Raw genomic sequence first — 17,426 nt, forward strand, 5'->3', positions numbered from 1 at the left:
AAATATTGGAAATTATCTTTTCATGTCTTCAGATAATTATGTAGACATAGTCATGCTTTGATTGGAACTGATTTTACCCTAATGACTTCCACCAAGGCAGACCACAACCTGTTCTGCAGCTTCTCATTTTAGAGAGTTGCTTGAAGTACTAAGAGATTGGAGGTAGCTAGGTGGCTCAGTGGAAAAAGCATTGTACCTGGAGTCACAAAGACCTGAGTTCACATATGCCCTCAGACATTTACTAGCTATATGACTCTGGCCAAATCATTTAACTCCCCTTTGCCTTAATCCCTTGGAAAAGGTAATGGGCAACTACTCTAGTATCTTTGACAAGAAAATCCCATGGACATGGACGGTATTGGTGTGCTGTGGTTCACAGGGTCATGAAGAGTTGCACACAACTGAATGAGAACAATTGAGAGATTAGTGATTTGCCCAGGGTCATGTAGTCAATATGTGTATTAATCAGAACTTGAACCCAAGTCTTCCTGATTTAGAGTCTGGCTCTCTACCTGTTTTGCCACATTATCTCTCAGTATATTTCTTCTTTTTGGATTATTGCTATTTACTTGATATATCATTATCATATAACTTGAAAACCAAGTAGGCATACTCAGTTTCAGGTAGGAGTGTAGTGGAGTCAGCTCAAAAAAGCTTGCCCCATTTGTTAAATTTTCAGTGTGAGTATTTATACCTTGGAAATAGGCAAATATTACAAATCAGGGCTTGATTTATTATTTTGCTGATTGTCCAGACTCAAAAAAGTATTGAAGAAAATGTTAACAATGGAGATTAAACTTAAATGTTTGTGTATATTTCCTACCCTCCCAGAACTGGTTGTTAAATATTTACCAGCAAAACTGGTTTCGAGGTTTCATTAATACCTGATTTTCATCCCATCCAGTAAGAAATATATGATAACTCAGAAAATTGGTTTTCCCCTTCTCAGCCATCTGAGTTTCCAGCAAAAACAAAAGATCAGCAAACCACTCAAAGGCACATGGAGCTCTGCAAATCCAGTAGAAATAAACCTGTCAGAAAAAAAGGCAGGGAATTGGATAGGGAAGTCTTTTCATAATGCTCTTAGTAATTAGCTATGCCTATAGCAGCAAACATATCCTTCTGTTCACATTTAGTCCACATTGGGATGTTTTGCAAATAATATGCTCTTCTGTGCCAATGTAGAGACAATCTCAGTGTGCCTGAATGCCTTTAGAAAAAAAAATCACTTTTCCTTTGAAAAAAGCCAAGAATGAATTCAAGGAATGCCTAGGATTTGGGCTTTTACTAAGGTCTCTACATGAGGATCAATTTACTAAATTCAATCCTGTGCTTTTCCTGAACAAAGATTAATAATCATAACAAACTATGCGATGGCTTTGCAATGTTCCCAGATGGGGATGAAGCATTACACTAACTACCTTCATCTTTACTTATGACCTAAGCTCAGGATTTGAACTCAGTCCTCCAGAGAATCCCACAGCTTGTGTATTAATCCACTTCACCAGCCAGAGCCCTGAGAGAGCAGAGGTTATGATAATTGCAGTTGTGAGCCTCAATGGGCTGCATTTTCCCCTCAGCCAGACATAATCAGAATCCATGAAATCTAGCAGGTAGTGTATGTGCATGCATGTCTACTGTCATAATGCAACTCTTATTGTGGAAAGGTTTTTCTTTTCTTTTCTTATTTTTTTTAAAACTGTAGGCAAAATCTCTCCATTCAGTAAATGCCATGGAACAAAATGTAGCATCAATTTGCTGAAGTAAATGCTTAGTTTTTCTGCTATTAGTTTCAGATGAGAACAGCCTAAAGGAACACTGAGATATTGATTCCTTTCTCCTGTCTCCTTTACACCTACAATTTCTCCTGGAATAGGTGCCTATCTTTTAAGTATCAATATTTTGGGATTGGAGGATCTCTGGAGTTGAAGTAAGAAGACTTAGCTCTGAGTTCTGACTCTTCCATTGACTAGTTGTGTGAAGCTGGATAAATCACTTAACCACTCTTAGCCTCAGTTTTCTCATTTGTAAAATTCAGATGATAAGTCTGTGCTGGGATTGTAAAGCTCAAAGAATGTGAAGATACCTTGCAATTGTAAAGTCCTATATAAATGTAAGCTACTCTTTATCTTAAATATATCTGGAGAACACAGTTATATCTATTCTTGATAAAAGAAACTACATTCTTTTAGACAAGTGTCAAATTAAGTTATACCCATTGGAATTTTGTTTTATTTCTTTTTGTTTCAGCCCTAAATAGAAGTGGGGAAAAACCTATATCAAGTGTATGAAGTGCCCACTCAGTTGCCCTCTTTTTCTCTGTTTCATTAGTTTAGCTGACACCCTGTTTATGGTAGCATTTTCTCATATACAATAGTAAGTTTGTGAATTACTATTCTTTATTCTTTCACTCTGTAAAGGATCCAATTTTTAAAAGAAAGTAACTAGTTTCCTCACTATAGCCCCAACTAGAAACTAAATGCCTTCCTGTTAGAGAAAAGCTAAATAAATTATGGTATAAGAATATAACAAAATGCTATTTTGCTGTAAGAAATGATGAAACAGTGTGAAAGGAAACTGGTGAGACTTCTATGAACTGATGCAAATAGAAGTAGACAAAACTAGGAGAACACTATAAATTGAAAACTCCTTAGAGACAAACAGCTTTGAAATATTTTAGAATGCTGATCAACGCAATGATAGACTACAAGTCCCAAGCACTGAAGATTAAAAACAGTGCTCACCTGCTACCAATGAGGCGATAAACTTAAAATGTAGAAGTGGACAGGCAATGTGAGAATTTAATTTGCTGGATTGTGTATATTATGAGGGTTTTATATTTCTTTTTTAAGTTTAGTGGGGAGGAGAGGGAGAGACATAAAAATTCTTATAAAAATAAATAAATAAATGAATGTTTAAAAGGAAATCGGGAGAAATGATTTTTTAAAATAATTAAAAAAAAAGAAAGTCTAGAATGGCAAGCCAAATCATTGACAACATGGAGCTCATGGCAAATAGAGACAAAGTAGAAAGGATTCTCTGGTAGTGAAATGAACATCAAATTTGGAGTCAGAGGACCTAAATTAAAATCCTGATGTCGTCTACAGTTATGTCCACAACCTTCATCTAACCCCTCTATTTTGGGGGGAGGGGGAAGTTTCTCTTTCATTGTGTGAAAAATGATGTTGGATCAAATGATCTCTAAAGTTTTGTTCAGTTTTGAATCCCATGAGACTATCAATGAGCTGAGAGATGTGAACATTTCAAATACTGTCCTAATCTTCCTTACTTTAAGAAATACCCCAGCTCTTCCATGATATTAACCCACATCAACCCTTTTTTCCCAAGTAGAATTAATTCTTATCCTTACTTTCTTGTGACTTAACCCTGTTTATGTACATATGTGTGTGTGTGTGTGTGTGTGTGTGTGTGTGTGTGTGTGTGTATCCCTAAGGTTCCCCAAGCCCTTTTATTTTCTTTTCCTCCTCACAATAACTTCTTGCTTCTTCCTCTGTAATTGACTGATGCAAAGTCTTCTGGGTGATGTTTGAACTTGTTCAAGAGACAATGGAAAGAGAATGAACAGATTTGGCAGAAGTGCTTCAGGTAGGAAAAGAAAAGTTGGATATAGGAAAAGGGTATTTACTTTGATTCTTTTTAATCTCTTCAATGGATAGGCAAACTCAAGTCTGAAGAGGGATGATTGTTTCATAATGCCTCCACATGTTGTCCTGTATAATGCTCCATCAATAATAGAGTGAGGACATATATATGTGTATACATATGTCTGTGAACTGTGCCTTCCAAACTCCAATTTTTTTAGAAACATAAAATCTGATCTGTATGTTATGGGGAAAATGGGGTATGGGGTTTGGGGTTAGGGGTAGGGGTTCTTAGGAATTCCTCTTTAAAGAATTACACCCTCTTGCACACAAAAGTAGTTAGAATAAGATGGTAGTTTATTTAGGAACAAGGGAAGGGAAGGGGGGGCAGGAAAGGGAAGGGAAACCAAGAGAAATCCTTGGACTTCTCTTGGGGAGAAAGGCACAAAGCACATGGCTCTGAGGTACCAATCTCCTCAAGCAGGAGACCGGCAGGTACTTTTATAGAGGACTGATGGGGGGAGGGGGTGACCATTTGACTGTGGAAAGTTCCTTTAGTGAGGGAGGACCATCCCCCACTGATGGTGGCTAGAGGAATTGGGTGAGGGGTGGCTATGGATCTCAAGCCATCTCTCTCTTCAGGACACAAAGGCTGTGGCCACACCCAAACTTATCTCCCCAGGGGTAAGGGAGATCAGAATGAAAGGTGGAGGTCCCCAAGCTAGCTCAGTCTGATTTGTTTCTGCTTATCTCTCTAGGCATATCTGTCCTCTGGTTTAGTTTCTCAAGGAGAAGATTCCTTGGTGTGCCCCAGAGAACTTCTGGGGTGCTCTGCACCCTCAACATGTAGAAGAAAAAATATCAGAATTCAGTGATATCAGAGTTCAGAGATATTTGGTATGCACGTGGTATAGTAGGCTGCTAATCTAAAAAATTATCATTAGTAAAATAATTAGGGACATTGACCTTTCAAAGGAATGATTCCTTAGGAATTGAATTCTTAGTGTATAGGTTTCAAAATTACAGATTCAAGATCTACCTTCTATTGAAGTCTTCTCTGATTTCCCTGGTCAATGATAACCCAATCTTTCCAACCTCACACAGAACTTTATTTTTTGGCTTACTAAATGCTTATGTCATGTCATTTATTGTGGAACAGCAAGGCCTTCCTGGAGTAAGGGAGATCTGAGTTTAAATGTGACTTCAGACACTTACAAGCAGTGTGACCCTGGGAAAGTCACTTAGCTTCTGCTTACCTCAGTTTCCTCATCTGTAAAATGAAGATAATAGTATCTGTCTTCCAGAGTTCTTGTGAGGATAAAATGAGATAATTATAAAGCATTTAGCATAGCACCTGGCAGGTAGTATGTAATATAAAAATGGTAGCTATATTTGTTGTTTTTATAGCTATCTGTGTTTGTATCTTATCCCCATACTAAGTTATAAGCTTAAATAGGCAGGGCCTAATTCTTATCAAGATTTTCAATCTTTCTCAGTGTCTCAGTAGTACTTTTGTATATCATATATAATTAATAAATATCTGTATTATAATATCATATTATATCATATCATATCACATAAGATAGAAAATATAATTTAACAGTGATATGATACATATGACAAAGTTTTATATTACATGATATCATACCATATGATGCCATATGATGCCATGTCATGTCATATTATGATGTTAGATTACTTTATATTATATGAAAGAGGAGAGAGAAAGATTGGGGGAGGGAAAATAGAAAGGGGAAGAAAGTAAGGTGAGGAAGAAGAAATAGAAAGGGTTGGGGAAGAGCAGGATACAGCTAATTTCTTTATCCAGGACTTCCCAATAGCAATTCAATCTTAGGTTCACTTCCTATTATTACATTATAAATGTCATTTTATGTTATGTTTAATATGTATTGTGTTATATCTCAATATCTGTGATTTTGCTAAGTTAATTTCATAGAACCACAAATGTTTTGGAAGCCTTATTCAAGTCTTCCTGGATTTGGGTCATTGTGAGCCTTGGATATCTTATTATTCCTGTAGTAGTCTCACAGTGACAACTGTAAACCATTTTCATCAGTCATATTTAAGTGAACCAATAGGTCTTCTCAGGTTTTAAGTGAAGGAATATTCTGTTTGTACTTGTTTGCTGATGGATCCACATGGTTATTTATTGGGTAGGGGATACATACAGCAACAACGCACCATTTCTGTGACCCCTACCCTCTCACTACTCTCCCCTTTCCCAAGACCCCAAATTCCTGAACCCTGGGATATTCAATGGCAAAAATATTTGAGTTTTCATCAGCTGGGAAATGGTCATTCCCAAGTATCACCAGTCTGAAAATCCCATGGCTTTCAGTTGGGACAAACTGATGTACATTTAGATATGAGCTTTTTACAGTTAGCACAATGAGGCAGCATAAATACTTTCATTAATACCATCACAAGACATTAGCACAGTAAGTATAAAACATTAGAACACAAGCTATACCAATTGCAGCAGGAGAACCGAGGAAAATAATATATAGGTTCCACAAACATTCCCAGAGATATGAACTGGGGTCAGACACAAAATAATGAAAATACTCAGAATAGTGACATAGTACAAATAGTGCTCCATAGTGTGTGCTAGTGAGGCATTTTGGATTGATGTGTCACCCCAGGTATCACTTAACAGGAATTAAGTCAATACTCTTGTTCAATTGTTTCTGTTGTGTCTGACTTCATGACCGTTTGGAGTTTTCTTGGCAAAGATTCTGGAGTGATTTGCCATTTCCTTCTCCAGCTCATTTTACAGATGGGGAAACTGAGGCCAACAGGGTTAAGTGACTTGCTCAGGGTCACAGAGCTAGTAAGTGTCAAGTGTCTGAGGCTGAATCTGAATTCAGGCCCTCCTGAATCCAGGGCTGGTGCTCTATCCACTGCGCCACCTAGCTGCCCTTTTTAAAAAAGAGACTTTTAAACTATCCTACTTATCAGTCTTCTGAGGTTATGTCTCTTTCTGAATAATTTGTTATTCTGGGCATTTCATCCCCACTACCCCCTGGTCCTCAGTATCCTATTCTTTAGAACCAGGCAGGTGCATCATGTGGGTTCTAAGAGTCCAGCTGGAACATTCTATTTTCTATTGTTTGTAATCAAGAACTACCAACAAACAAGAACAGTTCTTTATTTAGGATTATAGACTCATTGAATCTCAGTTGCAAAGTGACTCAGAGCCATTAAAAATATGATTTTTGAATAGTACAGTCAGTCTTTCCTGTAGATGTTACTATGTCATATTTGTTGTGAAAGTCAGATTTAGCTCTTCAAAACTACTTGTGGTTTGGAAACCAATTTTCATCAGAGCCCAGTTAATTTAACTTAGCCCTGAACAAAGCTCCAATTTAAAAACCAAGCTACTTACTTCTTAAGGGGGTGGGTATGGAGGAGAAGGAAGAGTTGTTTTTTGTTAACATAGACCCACCACATAGGGAAAAGACCACAGTTGGGGGTGTGATTTTTTAATATTAATAAATTTGAGGTACTCCACAGAACCTACATCATTTTGCCCTTTAAAATTAACCCTCTTCAAAAACAAACAAAACAAAACAAATGACCTCTTGTAAACAGAAACATTTGAATTTTCTGACATTTTATAGCAGTTGAATATTGTCTTGCTGAAGACTATTACTTACTGAACAAAGTCCAGACTTCTTAGCCTGGAATTCAAAGTCCTCTATAAACTGACTCTAACCTACTTTACTTCACAGTATTTTGACCACAGTGTGGTCAAAATAGCTACCCTTAGAACACATACTTTGTTTTCTGCTGCTGCCATACCTTTGCTCATGAATTAGGAATGGCTTAGCTTCCAGAAAGACAGAATCCCACTATACTGAGCCCTGGTCAGACTTAATATCAAATATTGTGTTCAGTTCTGGGCACCCTGGTTTATGGACAATGATAAAACTAGATTGTGTCCAGAGCCAGGAAACTAGGACAGTGAAGAGCCCAGAGTTCATGACATGAGGCTTGGTTGAAGGAGCTGAGCTTGTCATTTGTGTTCAAGCGTTGGAAAGGCTATTATTTGGAATAGATATTAAACTTGTTCTTTTTGGTCCCTTGCAGCAGAGCTGAGAGTAATGGCTGGAAGTTATAAAGAGTCAAATTTAGGTTTGACGTTAGGAAAAATCTCCCAATCATGGAAGCTATGCAAAAACAGAATGGGTTGACCCAAGAAATAGTTGGGTGCCCCCTCCTTGGAGATTAGTAAATAGAGGCTGGGTGATCACTTTGGGGGTATATTATACCAGGGGTTCTTTCACACTGCAGATGGCTGTTGAGGTTCCTTCCAAATCTAAAATTCTGGGAGTCCATGCCTTTGTGAGATTCCCAATACCTGGAATGCTTTCCCCTTATCCCACCTCAGCATTTTACATTGCTATTCATCATTGGAACCCTAGCTCAAACATGTTCTCTATGGAGCCTTCTCTGAATCCTCCCATCTAGAAGTGATCTTTTCCTTCTATCAATCCTCATCATACTTTGTTCATATTTCTCCTATCATATTCTATTTTGTACTATCATTATTTGCATATGAGCCATATCATTCCCTACTGGATTAAAAACTCCATGAGGGTAGGTAGGCTTTCCCATTTGGGGCACAAAATGTTAAGTGAATGAATGAAGTTTTTTTTTCTTGAAGTTTCTCTAGAATTGCAGGGGGTGGGGGATCCCATTAAAAAAAAAAACTCTGTCCTCCTGGCATCCATCTTTGAGTTCTCTATTTTAATGGGGTCTATGTCTCTTTCAAGGGGAGACTCTCTCATCCAGAGCCAATGCATCGCCAAGCTCCTGGTTAAAATGCTGTAATAAGCTGTGGTAAGTCTAATATAAGCAAGTTTAGTAGTGTGGCTCACTCAGGCTTTGCTAGTGCACTCTCAGGAGAATGCACAATGAATAGTTACAAAGTCCTATTCCTGTTCTGAAAGACAATTCTGATTCATTAGATCCCAAGGAAGACATGATATCTTCTGTCACAGAAAGAGTTCTGGGAACATAACGTTTCTAGATGAGTATGGACTAAAAAAACCCCAAAATGTGATTTTTCCTGTCTAGAAAGATGGAAACTGAGAAGATAATCATATTTCTCATCACTGGCATTTCCACAGCACTAAATGGGTTACAAAATACTATACATTTATTTGTCCTCTCAGCAACCCTAGGGTGGTGGTAATATCCCAATTTCACAGATGAGAAAGCTAAGATATAGAAAGGTTGTGACTTGTTCAGGGTCATACAACCAGAAATTGTATGAATTTAAAATTTAAACTTAATTCAGCCATTATGTTCAAGCATCTGCTGTGTGCAAGGAACTAAGGAGACAGACAAAAACCAATGCAGTGTCTGCCTTTCCTCTTACATGGGTACTATCCTGGTTTATCACCTCTTCTCTGGATTATTGCATTAGTCTCATCATGGGTCTCCCTGTATCCAGCTTCTCCTCTGTCCAATCCATCCTATCTGTGCTTCCAGGAAGTTGTTTCTTTTCCTCAAGGTTCATCTGAAGTGCCATTCCTTTCAAAAGATTTTTCCTGATTCCTTCAGTTTTTAGTGTTTTTTTTCCTCAAATAAATTTTTATTTACTCATTTGTATACATGTTGTGCCTCCTCTCTCCCTCTCTACCAAAACAAAAAAGAATGTAAGCTCTTTGAGGGCAGAGACTGTTTTATTTCTGACACCTAGCACACCACCTAGCACATAGTAGGTGCTCGATAAATATTCTAGAGTTGGTTTTAAGTTTCATCTATAATAGAAAGATATGAGCAAAGTCTATAAAATCATGAATTTCCCCCAGAAAGTTGTATTAGAACTTTGGAGAATACTATTGGACTTAAGAATAAGGATAAATAAAAGAAATGAGATCTTCATTCATACATAATGGTTAATGAAACTATGGAATTCATTAGCTAGGCAGATTATAAAGACTGGGAATATGAAAAAGTTCACTACAAACTTTTTCTGGATGATTGATTCATAGCAGATTTAGAGAAAGACACATAATTTGGGGGGGGGTACCTCAAACCTTTTGAGATTGGTGTTAGAGAGGCAATTTCTTGGTTCCACTCTGGCAATATTGAGCTTATACACCACTGAGCTGGCTTAGTAGGATTTTTTTTTGTTTATTTCATTTAATTGTCTTGATTCTAAGATTTTCTCTCTGCCCTTCCTCATGCCACAGGGATTTCTCCCATGACTGGGGATACATATATATCTGAGCTTCTTCAAATTGATTTCCACTTCTTCTGGTGATGCTATATTGCTACAAATTACAGGACACCATGACCTCATAATCATTGAATTTCCAAGTCAACAGGAACTCCTGATTGAGAAACACCTCTACGATGCCCTCCAAAAGGGGTATAGTGGGAAAAGTATTGGCTTTGGAGGTTGAGGAATTAGATTCAAATTTTGACTCTGACACATCCCACCTGACTGACTGGGCAAGTCATTTAACCTTTCCAGGCCTCAGTTTCTTCTATGGTAATATAAGACAGATGGAAAAAATGACCTTTAAGGTCCCTTCCATTTAAAAAAAATCTATCATTTCTTCTTTCCTTTTCCCATTTCTAGTCTTCTCAATGTCTAATAGAGATAGATAGCAATATGACACTGTACCAGTATGTTGCACCCTCTGCAACATAATATACACTAGTTTAAGTACCCCTTAAACCAAACTTCCAGGTTCTGTAAAGTAAATTAGTGCCCTGCCTTACTGAAAGTTTGAAGTTCAGTCTAATGAGTTCCCTTCAAATTATAAGTGCCTGTACTTTGAAATGTAAAAGGTCACCTCTTGCTAGAATGACCTGAGGTCAACTCAGCAAGTATAAGATTCTCTTTGACAAAGAGGCTTGTCTACAGGAAGGGGCCTCCCAGATGTGGATTATTCTTTCTGGGGTTCTTAGAAGAGATAAAATTATAATGTTGTTCTTCACTTTAAGCACATATGACCTCACATCGCCTCACTCAATGGTCTTCAGTCCTTTTGACTTTTTTTTCCACAGTCATTAGCTTTAATATGAAGCACTAGACATTGCTGACTGTGATTACATCCTAGCTACACCACTGCTTTGTTCCATGACCTGGGGTGAGACTTACTATGCCTCAGTTTATCCTAATTAAAGATAATCACACTTGCCACCTCCCTAAGGAGGCAACTGTGAGGAATAATGTACAGGCTGAAATGGTTTGAGGTCCTCCTGTGAAAGATGCTAAGCACTGTGTTATTATTATATGCATCTGCTAAGGAGAAGAATATAACCTGGACCACACCAACTCAATTTGCTACTACACACATGATTAGTACAGATGTTCCCTTCCAGCTGGAGGCAGAGCTCTGGTGCGAGGGGAGAGGAGTAGAAATAATTTCTCAGCCTAAACAGATTAAATTAAAGACATTTTTCATTCATTACAAAAGAGAAAAAGTCCTCTCTTATTTTATTAATATATTTAAGTAGACCAAGGATTTTTGTCTTTCTTGGCCTTTTTTCCCTGGCTCCCACTGGCCCCTGCTGCCTTTTTTATTTGAATTATCTGTTTATTAGATTAAGTTAGGAACCCAAAGGCCATTTTCCATAGAATGCACAATAAATACCCATTATCACAATTATATTATTATTAAACTGATGAAGGGAGATAATTTATGAAGAAATGTGATGGTCTCTCCTTTTCTGTAATCTACTGCATTTTAAAAACAAAATCATAGGATATGGCATATATATGCATATAAATGTCAATACACACATATGTAGTTAAGGAAAGGAAGAAAAAGTGATACTTCTTTTGTAGCTGTTATACTTCCAGCAACTCACATGTCCTCAATATCTGGGGAACCTCATAAATGGTAATCCAATATACTTATGTCAGTAATCTTCCCTTTACCTCTCCCCATTTTGCCTCCCTCCCGCCATTTCATTCAGCAATCCCAATGGCTCACATAAGTAAACCAATCTAAATTTCTTTGCAAGTGTTCTTTTCACAAATCGAGTGTGAAGCAGAATGAATCACACACGGTAGACAGGAGTTGGAGGAATTTCTAATATCTACAGGGCATTTGTACCCCTTGGCTCTCCTCTTCTCTGCAGCTTCCCAACATGTTCTTCAGTCACCTGTGTCTCCTTCTTTCGTCTCAAAGGAGCATGGCCTGACATTCCTGCTTCTCATAAAAAAAGAATGTTGGCCCTTCTTGTTGCTGCTGAAAATGTCCTTTCAATACCATGGCAGCTTAATTTCACTTTCTCCATTGCAAGCCATCATTAGCTCCTCACTGCTTAGTATGTATTCTGCCCTCTTGGGCAGCCAAAAAAATAATAGTCAGAAGTCCAAGGGCAGCTTCAAATACAGGGTACTATTACTAGACTCCAGGAAGGTGGCAGGCAGCCCATTTCATTTTCTCCTGTGTTTTATTTTTAAGGTTTATATGGTGGTGTGGTAGGGAGGGTGAGGGAGTGGAAGGAGGCGGCAATTTGCCACTATAAAAACCTGAGAGAATACTGGCATTGGGAAACAGGTTCTGACTTCAAGACTTGAAAGTTGAGGCTTTGTTGTTAGGAGAAATTACTGCCTTTTTATGTTCCAACCTGTGCATTACACACGGAGGGAAAAATTCCAGTCTAATTGCAGCCCAGCATCCAGCCTTAACATTCCTGCTCCAAACCCCCACGTCATTTCTTTTCCCTCCTTTTTACAGAAGGGAACAAACTGAAAACTATAGCCCAGATCTATAATTGTGAAGAAGCTGTTAGATAAATATGTACTTCTTTTGCTATGCTGAACTTTTAAAATTATACAGATTCTGACAGCTAAGGAGAAGGAATAGTATTTATATTGCAAAAGCATGTGGGCGGCCCTGACAAATATTAGTTATATAAGCCTAATGATAGCTGTATTCAAACAAACACAAAGTTGCTTAAAAGGGGGTGGGGGGGGACTTCATAAACTTTTCCAAATGTTTTAGATTGTGATGAAGTGGATTCCATGTATAATTTTTCACCTAGAGGGCAACTAATGTTAGGTTTTACTGACTTTTGGTAATATGAAAAACCACCACCTTTCAGTGAATGAACTGGACAGTGTTAGGATCTGTGGATTCTAATCCCAGATTGATGACTTCTGAGTGTGTGACCTTGGATAAATCATGTAACCTACCTCTGGTAAAGACTCAATTCAAGTGCTACTTTTTATGCAATGCCTTTTCCTTAGCATAGTCCTTGTTAGTAGTGTCTCCCTCCCTTTACTACAAATAGTTTGCATTTATTTTGTATGAATTTGGCAAGTCTGCTTATAGTATCTATGTACATATTGTTCTCACCAAATAAAATGTGAGTTTTTTGAAGGCAGAAACTATTTCTTTTTTGCCCAGTTTTGGGGCAGATAGGTGGTACAGCAGATAAGTGTCAGGCCTTGAGTCAGGAAGACTAATTTTTGTGAGTTCAAATCTGTCTTCAGACATAGCTGTATGATTCTGGGCAAATCACTTAACCCTATTTGCCTCAGTTTCCTCATCTGTAAAAGGGGCTTCAGAAGAAAATGGCAAGGGAGCAGCTAGGTGGCACAGTGCATAGAGCACCAGCCCTGGATTCAGGAGGAGCTGAGTTCAAATCCAGCCTCAGACACTTGACACTTACTAGCTGTGTGACCCACCCTGGGCAAGTCATTTCACCATCATTGTCCAAGAGGAGGAGGAGGAGGAGGAAGAAGAAGGAGGAGGAAGAGGAGGAGGAGGAGCAGGAGGAGGAAGAGGAGGAGAAGAAGGAGATGGAGATGAAGATGGAGATGGAGAAGAAGAAGAAGAAGAAGAAGAAGAAGGAGAAGAAGAAGAAGAAGAAGAAGAAGAAGAAGAATGACAAATTATTCCAGGAGTTTCTTTGCCAGCAAAACTCTAAATAGGATCATGGAAAGTCAGGTTTGAGTGAAAAATGACATTCCCAGTTGCAAGCACAGTGCCTGGCACATAGTATGTGCTTAATAAATGCTTGTCGAATTGAACTAAATACTCTCTTCCTGAGTTTAGCTGTCAAAAGGACAGAAACTGGCATCTATTAGCAAATGTTAAGTGATCACATGGTTAGATAAATGGTTGAATGTAAGGCTCTCTAAACTTCCTTTAATCTCTAACATATGAGTCTAGTAATTTGCAGTCCCTCAGTTCTGGTATCCCTTCTTCAATGCTTGAATACTTACATAGTCATTCTATGTCACCTTTCCGCCCTATCTTAGATATCCCAAGAGCCTTGCAAAGAAGGGACGCATCATTTTCCTCCCTTTTAAGTTCTAAAAATTCTGTTCTTTAATATATGGATCAATTTTGCATCACTATAGTTTTGTGGGGTCTTTTTATCCCTGTTGGCAAGACAAATTTGTTGCTGTTCCAAGATACCAAGGACCTTTACATATAGATAGATTACTTAAAACTGAGCTAAGGAGTAAGAATTGATGAATGAATATATATATATATATATATATATATATATATATATATATATATATATATATATATATATTTGCAAGGCAGTGGGGTTAAGTGACTTGCCCAGGGTCACACAGTGTCAAGTGTCTGAGGCCTGATTTGAACTCAGGTCCTCCTGAATCCAGGGCCAGTGCTTTATCTACTGTGCCACCTAGCTGCCACTTCGTAATATTTTTTTTGATGATTTTAAAGGGATTTTCCTTTATAAATAATTTCATTAAAGTTCAAATAAAAGAATTTTAGAAATAGAAGAGAACTAAGTGGTCATCTAGTCCAAAGTCTTCATTTCACAGATGAAGTAATTCAGGCTCATAGGGAAAGAAAGGGTTTGCCATTTCCCGGTTAGGAATTATCAGAATTGGTATTTGCATCCAAGTTTTTGCTCTCAAAACGCACTGTGTTTTCTATCAGAATTTGCAGCCTCTTAGAGATTGAATGGACTTAAAAGTCATCTACTTTAATCAGGGAATCCCCCTCCTCCCAGTACCCTACACCCAATACGTTATTATTGAGCCTTTTATTGCCCACTTTCAGTTATAGGTCATGTCATTCAATATGTCACTCAAAATATAGTAGTGATGTTGTGATGCAACACCCCTAACCCCCAAGATAATGCAATCTTGGCTTTCATGGAAAGAAGCATAGCTTATAGAAATAAGGAGGTAGCAGTCCCTCTGACATCTGCCCATGGTTAGACTACACTTGGGTTGTATCCTTCAGTTCTGAGTACCACAGTTCAAGGATATTTTTCAGTTGAACAGGGTAACTAAGATGGTGAAAGGACTTGAGATCATTTCCTATGAGCATTAGGGGCTGGTTAGCCTAGGGGAAAAAAGGGTACTTGATAGCTATATTCAAGTGCTAAAAGGTTGCTATGTGGAAGAGGGATTCTATTTGTTCTCTTAAACCCTAGAAGATAGACCTGGGATTACTAGGTAAAAGTTACACAAGGGAATATATAGGCTTGATGTCAAGAAACATTTCCTAACATTTAGTTATCCCAAAGTGGAATTGGTTACTTTGGAAGGTATTGTTCTCCCCTTCTTTGGAAATCTTCAAACAAAGATTAAATCCTCACTTGTTGAATACGTTTTAATGGCAAATGTGGGTTGATCTTTATGGACACTGATGTTCCAATTTTGAAATTCCATGATTTTCTGAAGGCAGCCCGTTCCCTTTTAGGAAACCTCTAATTGATAGAATATTTTCCTTATATGAAGAAAAATTTGCTTTACTGTAACTTCCACATATTGGTTTAAGTTCTGTTCAGATTGTTGTTGTTTGTCTTTCCTTCTTGAAGAGGACCATGATATCCTGGGTGATGTCATGACTTGCATTGGATTGGATTTAAGTGAGGGAGGGCTATGCAAGGTCACCAACCTCACTCTCTCCTCCATGCCATCTGGGTCCAGTGGCTAGATATACATCAGGATAACTGGAGATGGCCCAGGATATATAAGGCAATTGGGGTTAAGTGATTTGCCCAGGGTCAGATTGAGGTCAGGGTGAGATTTGAACTCAGTTTCTCCTGATTTCGGAGCCGGTGACCTATTCACTGCACCATCTAGCTGCTCTCTGTTCTGATTACACCATTTGAACATACCAAAAGAAACTCTTTTTGCTGTTCTTAATATTTTTCAACATCTTTAGCCCCTTCTGAACTTTAGCAACCTTGGCTATTAAGGAAAAATTCAGGATTTTATTTTATTTTTTTTTAATTTCTGAGAAAGAAAAGAATTTGTGAGAACAATATATTTGTTAAGTAAATTCTAAGAATTTAGAATATAAGTGAAATAGAACTATAAATGATTGTGGAACTGCATCATTACCATGGCATTAGATGATAAAGGTCATAAACCTTCCATATTGCCATGTCATTTTATTCTTGGATTTTACTTGACAACAAACCTTTTTGGGGGCTGCAAAAGCCCAAGAATACTGTGTCATCACTATGGGTTTGCCACATAGTAAACACTTAATAAATACTTTTTCATTTGTTCATTCATTCATCTTTAATGACTATAAACATTGATTTTGTCAAGCTGTAATTCATTAAGTACTATGTATGTTTTGTTGAGCTCTGAGAAGCAAGTTAAAATATGACTTTTGGGGGAGGAGGGGGAAAAGAAGTCATAATTGGTGAAACTGCATAACATACATTTTTTATCTTTTATCTTTGTTATCTTTTGTAGTACATATTCTGGTGTTTACACAGAACTACCCTTGATATATATTGGCTAACTGAATCCATAGGAAATCAAGGAAGTCATACTTAATGAGGAATCAGGGAGGTGAACACAAAGGAGGATGGAACCCTCTGTCCCTGGATAATGGTTTCATTTTCGTTTGGTTTGAAACTCTCATAATGGTTTCTTTATTCATAGTATTTAATTGTCCAAAGGGGTCTTTGAAATCAACTAGTCCAACTTTTTCATTTTACAGATGAAAAAAACCCTGAAGTTTGGAGAAGTTCAGTGATTTCCCTAAGGTTACATAGACAACTAGTGGTAGATCTGAGCCCAAGACCTTTTACTCCCTGATATTGACTGCCAAATGTGACTTTCTTAGAGCTACATTGGATGTCTTTTTTATTAGAATTACATTTAACTACTGAGGAGGATCTATAGTGGAGCTTCCTAACCTAAAGACCACAGACTTGATTATTTTTTTTAAATACACATTTTTGATAGCTGTTTTTCAATGTAATATAATCTTCATAATCTTAAGTATATTTTATGCATTTAAATTCATTGTTCTGGAGAGTCCTTAGGTTTTGATCGCCAAATAAGTCCAAGACCTTCCAAAAGTGGAAAAACCCATGGATAAAGGGGACTAGGGACTATAGAGGACTGAATTCTGTCTCAACTTTGCCCTTCTTAACACTTCCCAATGATGGAGCTCATTTGGCTCCATCTAAATGTGATGACTAACTCAAGAATAGCTGGGAGCCAAGTTAGCCTAGAGAGTGATGTATCTATATGTGGATGTCAGGGGTTGGGTAGGTAAAAATAAGTAATAGACAAACCTAGAGTGTGCCTTCTATTGTATAGTTGTAATCATCCATTTATATGATGCCTTGATGGCATGTAACCTTTGTGTGCCACAGGTAGCCCCTGAGGATTTAACTAAGTCTTAGACACATTGTGACCTTTATTGCTGGACAGAGTTCCCTCTGTTGACAAAGTTATAAGGAATAGAGACTCTAATAGCTATCTTCTTTCTCTTCAATTGTTATCTAATTTATCTTTCTGGTAACTCCTACATTACATTAAATCTTAGATTCTATTCATTTTTCAAATGAACTAATTTCTAA

The 17,426-nt window shown here is 37.7% G+C and overlaps 1 protein-coding gene across 1 annotated transcript in view; it reads right to left on the reverse strand.

Annotated features, from left to right (window-relative positions):
- The window catches only part of NOX3 (NADPH oxidase 3), a 98,119-nt gene that overhangs the window by 25,454 nt on the left and 55,239 nt on the right, over nucleotides 1-17,426 (reverse strand). Inside the window, exon 11 of the mRNA XM_043963256.1 lies at nucleotides 885-1,031. Coding sequence (XP_043819191.1) covers nucleotides 885-1,031 — 147 coding nt within the window. The remainder of the gene's footprint in view (nucleotides 1-884; nucleotides 1,032-17,426) is intronic.

Source organism: Dromiciops gliroides, chromosome 4 (assembly GCF_019393635.1).
Source record: "Dromiciops gliroides isolate mDroGli1 chromosome 4, mDroGli1.pri, whole genome shotgun sequence".
Taxonomy (NCBI): Eukaryota; Metazoa; Chordata; class Mammalia; order Microbiotheria; family Microbiotheriidae; genus Dromiciops; species Dromiciops gliroides.